At 36.4% G+C, this 8,916-nt stretch overlaps 1 protein-coding gene across 1 annotated transcript; it reads right to left on the bottom strand.

Moving 5' to 3' along the window:
• Positions 1 to 5,785, bottom strand: LOC139394684 (zinc finger protein 391-like). Its single transcript, XM_071142776.1, has 4 exons — positions 5,353 to 5,785; positions 2,151 to 2,297; positions 1,865 to 2,090; positions 1 to 1,696 (listed from the first exon to the last, which is right to left on the bottom strand). The coding sequence occupies exons 1-4, from the start codon at positions 5,783 to 5,785 to the stop codon at positions 1,252 to 1,254; spliced, it is 1,251 nt and encodes a 416-aa protein (XP_070998877.1). The 3' UTR covers positions 1 to 1,251.
• Between the last annotated feature and the right edge of the window lie 3,131 nt (positions 5,786 to 8,916).

The raw sequence follows: 8,916 nt of genomic DNA, 5'->3' as shown, positions 1-8,916 counted from the left end.
TGAAAGACTAATGATGATTCTAAGGAAAGACCATTGATTAAAATAGTAAGAATAGGTTGTAATGACTCCTGGCACAAACTATAAGCTTGATTTACGACATTGTTAGTAAACAATATAATTATACGAAAATAAATTGTAAGTTAGTTGCATAAATAATTATGATTACTAAATGTTACATTACATTTATGTATTATTATCAAAACCGAATGTACATCCCTTTGGTCAATATGTTTTGGCAATAATTAATAAAGACAATTAGCAATTGAATGTTGTAAAGAAATACTGTGTGTGTAAATACTAGGAGCGATGCAAGATTGTTAATAAAATTGTTCATAAACTTCTAGAACGTTAAAATTAGGTTGATTCAGTGGAGTCGTTGAAACGATTCGAAAAATACGTTTTTTTCAACGTTCAACCAAAACCGAACGTAGATTGGACGTCGGGCATAGTCTTCTTTTCAATGACACTAGGTGGGATAGCCCCAATGTCAAAACAGTTTTAACGTTTTATCGACACAAACATATTACTTGTATTTTTTTTAAACACCTTATTAACACAAACACCAAAAACACGTGTTTTGTCAATTAACAATAAATCACTGATATCTATTAGGGGGGAAATCAGATTGTTTCTTGCTGTTGAAACTAACGCAACTAAAAATGGAAATGGGAGATATCTTTTACCTCACTGGTTAGATAATCTGCAGAAAACAGTCAGCTACATGTTGGAGTGATGCATTTACATTTAGTGGTCCCTAAAACGAAGAGAAATGCAACACTTATTCGTCATCACTCATATCGATATCATTTGGAAATAAATTGCACGAGAGGGGGGAGAAGAGGTTGCACGTCCTGTTAAAACTAACAGCTCAAACACCACACAGAATCTGGGAATAATGTGTACATCCCTGGTTAGAGGACAATTTGTAGAAAACAGCTAGCTACATTTTGAAGTGTTGCATTTTCATTCAAGTGGGTCGCTAATGCAACACTTTTTTTGTTAAATCACATAAATAGGACTCTTTCAAAACCTGGATTTTTCCCCTGATGAGGCTAATATCCATATCATGCTGAAATCAATAGATCAGGGGACAAACATTTAGGCTTCTACATTGTGACATCATTAGAATTCTCCTACTCCTACTACAATGTTAAAATATTCTACATTGTGACATCATTAAAATACTCCTACTACAATGTTAAAATATTCTACATTGTGACATTATTTCATTGATATCATGAAACAACTCCTTCATGTATGTACTTTCTGATGTCTAATCAGAGCTCTTTTATCAGAGTATCTCTTCCCACATTGATCACAGCTATGAGGTTTCTCTCCTGTGTGTGTTCTCTGGTGTATAGTCAGATGGCTAGACGTAACAAAACTCTTTCCACATTGATCACAGCTGTAAGGTTTCTCTCCTGTGTGTATTCTCTGGTGTGATTGTAATGTATATAATTTTGAAAAGGTCTTCCCACAGTCAGAGCAGCCATAAGGTTTCTCTCCAGTGTGAATTCTCTGGTGTGATTGCAATGTAGATGATTTTGAAAAGCTCTTCCCACAGTCAGAGCAGCTATAAGGTTTATCTCCAGTGTGAATTCTCTGGTGTGTTTTCAGGCTGCTTGTATCATTAAAACTCTTCCCACACTGATCACAGTTATAAGGTTTTTCTCCAGTGTGAATTCTCTGGTGTGTTTTCAGGCTGTTTGTGTTATTACAACTCTTCCCACATTGAAAACAGCTATAAGGTTTTTCCCCAGTGTGAATTCTCTGGTGCACTTTCAGTGAATCTGATCTTGAGTAACTCTTTCCACAGTCAAAGCAGTGATGAGGTTTCTCTCCTGTGTGTGTTCTCTGGTGTGTAGTCAGATGGCTAGACGAAGAAAAACTCTTCCCACATTGATCACAGCTATGGGGTTTCTCTGCGGTGTGTGTTCTCTGGTGTGCTTTCAGATTACTTGATCTAGTAAAACTCTTCCCACATTGATCACAACTATAAGGTTTCTCTCCTGTGTGGATTCTCAAATGTTTTTTAAGGTCTGCTGAAGAGGTGAATCTCTTCCCACAGTCAGAGCAGCAGTGAGAATTGTCTCCAGTGTGAATTCTCTGGTGAAGTTGTAGTGAATCAGATCTTGAGTAACTCTTCCCACAGTCAGAGCAGTGGTGAGTTCTCTTCCCTGTGAGTCTCTGCCGGTGTTTTATCAGACGTTCTGATGTGGAGAGACTCTTCTCTGCTTCGTCAGCATCATGAGGTCGTTGAGGCTCCCCAGAGGACCCACGGTAGTCTCGTCTCTCTTCTGTGTGAACAACAAAGTCAGACAGATGGTTAAAGGCCCACAACAGCAGAAGTCAACTGTTTCTTTTCGCCCAAAAAATGTGATGCCCATGATGTTGTACAACAATTTACATCTGTAATGAATATTTAAATGCTTTGATAAACTTATTTGACAATTGTCTTAATATGAGTCAGTGATCAACAACAGTCGCATTGTCTTATTTTTTCACTTTTGTAGTAAAATTGATGATTCTAGGCTAGAATATAGGCACTTTTCTGTGTTAAAAAAGTAGTCCCTGCTAATACAGAAACCGTTAAGGATGAAGTAAATCTGCATGGAGCAACATTTTTTTGCCATCGTCTCAAATCAACTGGTTTATACTTTTTCAACCTGTAAAATGCTCTTTGGCTACTAGCTTGTCAAGGAGCGTTAGCATTCATAAGTTATTACAGTTGCTGAAACCCTAAGCAGACTTTTAGTCAGCAATATAGGCCCCTCCCTGCGAATGAGGAAGCTGCAAGTTATGAATATAATAATATAATATAATAATATAATATAATAATATAATAATATAATAATATAATATAATATAATAATATAATATAATAATATAATAATATAATATAATAATATAATAATATAATATAATAATATAATATAATAATATAATAATATAATATAATAATATAATAATATAATAATATAATAATATAATATAATAATATAATATAATAATATAATAATATAATATAATAATATAATAATATAATAATATAATATAATAATATAATATAATAATATAATATAATAATATAATATAATATAATAATATAATATAATAATATAATATAATAATATAATAATATAATAATATAATAATATAATATAATAATATAATATAATAATATAATAATATAATAATATAATATAATAATATAATATAATAATATAATATAATAATATAATAATATAATATAATAATATAATAATATAATATAATAATATAATATAATAATATAATAATAATATAATAATATAATAATATAATATAATAATATAATAATATAATAATATAATATAATAATATAATATAATAATATAATAATATAATATAATAATATAATATAATAATATAATATAATAATATAATAATATAATAATATAATATAATAATATAATAATATAATATAATAATATAATAATATAATAATATAATATAATAATATAATAATATAATATAATAATATAATATAATAATATAATAATATAATAATATAATATAATAATATAATAATATAATATAATAATATAATATAATAATATAATAATATAATATAATAATATAATAATATAATATAATAATATAATAATATAATAATATAATATAATAATATAATATAATAATATAATATAATATAATAAGCTCTGGAGCTTGGTGAGTGAAGATTTTATACTGAACAGAAACTATAAACGCAACATGCAACAATTTCAAAGATTTTTTCCCGAGTTAGAGTTCGTATAAGGAAATCATTAGGCCCTAATCTATGGATTTCACATGACTGGGAATACAGATACCTTTAAAAAAAAAAAAAAGGTAGTGGATCAGAAAATAAGTCAGTATCTGGTGTGACCACCATTTGCCTCATGCAGCGTGACACATCTCCTTTACATAGAGTTAATCAGGCTGTTGATTGTGGTCTGTGAAATGTTATCCCACTCCTCTTCAACGGCTGTGCGAATTTGCTGGATATTGGTGCGAACTAGAACACGATGTTGTACACGATCCACAACACTTTAGTAAGGAAACAGCATGCTAGGCCATGGAAGAACTGGGACATTTTCAGCGTCCAGGAATAGTGGTGATGGCAACGGATGAATGGCACGACTAAAGGCCTCAGGATCTCGTCTCGGTATCTCTGTGCATTCAAACTGCCATCAATAAAATGCAATTGTGTTCATTTTCCGTAGCTTATGCCTGCCCATACTATAACCCCACAGCCACCATAAGGCACTCTGTTCACAACGTTGACATCAGCAAACCGCTTACTCACACGATGCCATACTCGAGGTCTGCAGTGTGAGGCCGGTTGGACGTACTGACAAATTCTTTAAAAAACATTGAAGGCGGCTTATGGTAGAGAAATTAACATTACATTTTCTGTAAAACAGCTCTGGTGGACATTCCTGCAGTCAGCATGCCAATTGCATGCTCCCTCAACTTCAGACATCTGTGGCATTGTGTTGTGTGACAAAATGGCACATTTTAGAGTGGCCAGTTATTGTCCCCAGCACAAGGTGCACCTGTGTAAGGATCATGTTGTTTAAACTGCAGTGAAAAGTGATAGAGATACATCAGGGTTTGTCAGACCATGAGACATCCTGAAAATCAGACTTCTCACAAAAACATCTGAACAGTTTTTAGCTACACAATAATATGATCCCTCTGTAGAAAGGTAAGTCTCTCACCAACACGTACATGTGGACCTGACAAGCCTGACAAGACTGGTCTGAAGGTAAAAGGTGAAATAAAACAGGGCTCAGGGCTGACATTTTGTTGCTGATTAAATCCCACATCAATCAATCTGCAGTTGAAACAATAACAAAGCTGTCATTCCGCCACTGTTTTGGTAATAAGATGAGGGATGGAGAAATGTAAGTAGTCTCAAATTCATAGACAAAAGCTTTTATAGCAACCTAGTGACCTCGTCACGATGTTCAGACATTATAAGGTGTTGACTTGACAGTCGCTCAAATTCATAGACAGACCTATGGATGCAAGGACTGACCATCTATGATATCGACACTATAGTTTTAACCATGTTGAGGATATACAGTGTTGATTTACATTGTTTCTAAACATTGGAGTAAAAAAATAAGCTTATTTTGGGTTCTGATGGGGTACAACAGTTGAACTAAGCTCATGAGGCGTGTGTTATATTCTTCAAGAATCCATGGCTATAAATAAACAATTTAAAAGTCCAAACATGGATGTAGCAACTATAGATTTCCCCTTTAACACCAAACATCAGTTCAACAACTACAGAGTTTGTACCTCTGTTTTTAAGACAGTACTTACTAGTGTTAATCAGGGAACGGTTTTCCAAAAGCATCTTATGACTAAGTTCATCATTAGAACTATTGGATGCCTTAAGATGGCTTTGGGAAACCGGGCCCAGATATCCAGTTTCCTCCTCTTCTTCTTCCTCCTCCTTTTTCAGTGTGACAGCCATCTCCTCCTCCTCCTCCTCTTTCACTCCAAAAACTGCATCCTCTTTCTCTTCCTCCTCTTCTTTTACTGTAACATCCTCCTCCTCTTTCACTCTGAACGAGTCTTCCTCGTCTTTCACTGAGACGTCTTTCTCTTCTTCTTTCACAGTACCAGACTCACCCTCTACTTGTTTTTGTATTGTAACATCCTCCTCTTCCTCCTCCTCTTTCACGAGCGTTTCTCTCTCCGTCCAGCAGACCTCCTCTTCTTTATCAGGAGGAGAGTAGCTTAGTGAACTCATGGTCAGAGATGTTAGCTAGCTAGGCTAGTGCTAACTTAACAAGCCAGCTAGTTGACTAATAACAACGTAAATGTGACAGTAAATGGTATAACTAACGTTAGACGACATAAATGTGTTTACACCACAGTGGCTAATATACCACAAAACGTCTAAGAGCTTTATTGGTGCGTCTCTGTTGTCTACAAGCTACCGAGGTGTCTGACTAGCTGGAGTTCCGTCCACTACATTAAACGTCACACCAGCAGCATCGCCTTATATTCCCAGACCGCCATCTGCTGACTGGAGTGGGGAACGCAGATGATTAAAAACATTTAATTTTCGGACAAGTTACAAGTACAACTGAATGCATTCAACTGAAATATGTCCGCATTTAACCCTGAATCAGAGAGGTCGGGGGGTAGGAATCATGAGTTTTTACTCACCAATGTAACAACACAGTGTGGTTAAAGATGTAGTAAATTAATTGTAGTCACGATCTGGTTAACTATAAGTACAAACTGTTATTTTTGCGTTATTACATATTTATGAACGTATTTCCGGATATCGTCCCACGATGCATTATTTCTCAAGTTCACCTGGTTAAATAAAGGTGAAATACGTTTTTAAAAAATACACTAAAATATGGATCTAGTCTGTGCTACCGAGTTCATACGCTCGAAGAGACGCTGTTTATAGCTGGAAGGGCCAAGATGACTGCGCACCATAATTGTATTTATTTATGTAGTTTCCAGTCATTCCTATCATTGGTTTTATCTGCTGAATGTATGAAGAACTTCCCTGTGACTGGAATGATAAATGGATCATTTATTTCCGCTACGTCGTGACAGGAAGAGAACGGCCGTTCTATTGCTACGCAACAAGAGAGGAACGTGCTTATTAAAGACAACTGCCTTCGCCCCATATGCATAAAATCTCACACTTTCGAAATCTATGAATTCCCCTGAATTACAATTACTGCTAGGGTCCTCAGCCTCGGTGGTCGGGCCTGTACACTGGTCGGTGAGCTTGGTATCGCTCTCGACATGGTGTTCCTCAGTTTTTGCCCAGCCATTTCTCCGTTATCCATGCTGACCAAAGTTTAGCCAACTAGCTATAAGTATTCAGCGCGCCGCTTCCAAAAACATATCGAAGCTAGTAGCTACTAGCTAGCCTATTGTTAGCTGTAGCTGTCTGAAAAAGTGATCAACCTTTTCCCCTTTCTGTGAGTAAAAAAAACCCTCCCTAGGATCCAATGAGCTTCCTAAACAAGATAATGAATGCGGTACCTTATGACATTACATGGCTAGGTGCCCAATCAGAATGCATTTTGGGATTTCAAGTACTAAATATGACATTATTACATCCCCCTACTTCACCGCCAGTTCTCACCTGGCATATAACATCTCTGTCCTGGTCTGCTCTACTGACGGGACCGCCAGCGCTACATTGGCAGAACCAGACAGGGTTATTCACATTCCATCTGTTATGTTTATGGGAAACAAAGCTGGGGGAGGAGGGGAGGGAGGGGCACAAATTCAAATTCTATCTGGGGAATCAATGCCACCCCCTAGAGCCGGCCCCAGACTCAGACTAACTAAGCAAAGAACACAGGTTGAAAAGGAGTTTGATTGATACTGTCTGGTGTGTAAAGGTGGGGGAAAAAACATTTAATTTAATGTAGTTTTAATGAAATCACATCTAAATCACATTTATTCAACCACTGTGTGCCCAGTGGGAAGAGTGAACTCTGTATTTTTGAGGTTCGCTGCATGACTGTCTGTTTATGTCACAAGAGAGCTCTTTTGGCACCTTTTGGGTGCAATACAGTCACAGTTACTGAGGTGAAGGATTAAGTTGAAGCCTTAGTGGAAGGAAACTATCAGGGTTACTGAGGTGAATGATTAAGTTGAAGCCTTGGTGGGAGGAAACTATCAGGGTTACTGATTCATTCCAACCAATCAGGGCTCTTGGACACACTCCGGGGCTCTGCACCTGCACACTTTAAGTTAGAGCGTGTTTTGCCAACTAGAGAAAATAAGCGTTTGATGCTGATGGACCATTCGCATGCTGTTTCCTCACTAAAGTGTTGTGCCTATAATATAAAACCAACACATGCGGACACAGCTGCTTCAGCAGTTCTTACTGTTCATTTCTTAACAGGAGCTCGTCAACAATTGATCAAATACTTCCGGTGCTGCTTCTGGATTCACTTCCTGATACACATCAGACCAACACACATGTTGAACTTCCACTTCCTGATACACATCAGACCAACACACATGTTGAACTTCCACTTCCTGGTACACATCAGACCAACACACATGTTGAACTTCCACTTCCTGATACACATCAGACCAACACACATGTGGAACTTCCACTTCCTGGTACACATCAGACCAACACACATGTTGAACTTCCACTTCCTGATACACATCAGACCAACATACATGTTGAACTTCCACTTCCTGGTACACATCAGACCAACACACATGTTGAACTTCCACTTCCTGATACACATCAGACCAACATACATGTTGAACTTCCACTTCCTGATACACATCAGACCAACATACATGTTGAACTTCCACTTCCTGGTACACATCAGACCAACATACATGTTGAACTTCCACTTCCTGGTACACATCAGACCAACATACATGTTGAACTTCCACTTCCTGATACACATCAGACCAACACACATGTTGAACTTCCACTTCCTGATACACATCAGACCAACACACATGTTGAACTTCCACTTCCTGATACACATCAGACCAACATACATGTTGAACTTCCACTTCCTGGTACACATCAGACCAACCTACATGTTGAACTTCCACTTCCTGGTACACATCAGACCAACACACATGTTGAACTTCCACTTCCTGATACACATCAGACCAACACACATGTTGAACATCTTCAACAACAAAAAAAGTCCTGAGAAAACATTTTGTAAGATCTCTTATAAATTATTGTATTACCACAATGTTATGGTCACTACGGACGACGGGAACTTTTATTGCTGTGGAGCTAAAATAGCTAGCTGGTAAATTCGTCTTTTCCCCCGTTGGTAAGACCGCTAATACATCCTCCCCTCACACGAAGGCTCACAATGCTTCTAGTTGCTCCTGTTTTAATCCCTGGTCATT

Source organism: Oncorhynchus clarkii, unplaced genomic scaffold, assembly GCF_045791955.1.
Source record: "Oncorhynchus clarkii lewisi isolate Uvic-CL-2024 unplaced genomic scaffold, UVic_Ocla_1.0 unplaced_contig_449_pilon_pilon, whole genome shotgun sequence".
In the NCBI taxonomy this organism is placed as follows: Eukaryota; Metazoa; Chordata; class Actinopteri; order Salmoniformes; family Salmonidae; genus Oncorhynchus; species Oncorhynchus clarkii.
This window is presented reverse-complemented; position numbering and strand designations above follow the sequence as displayed.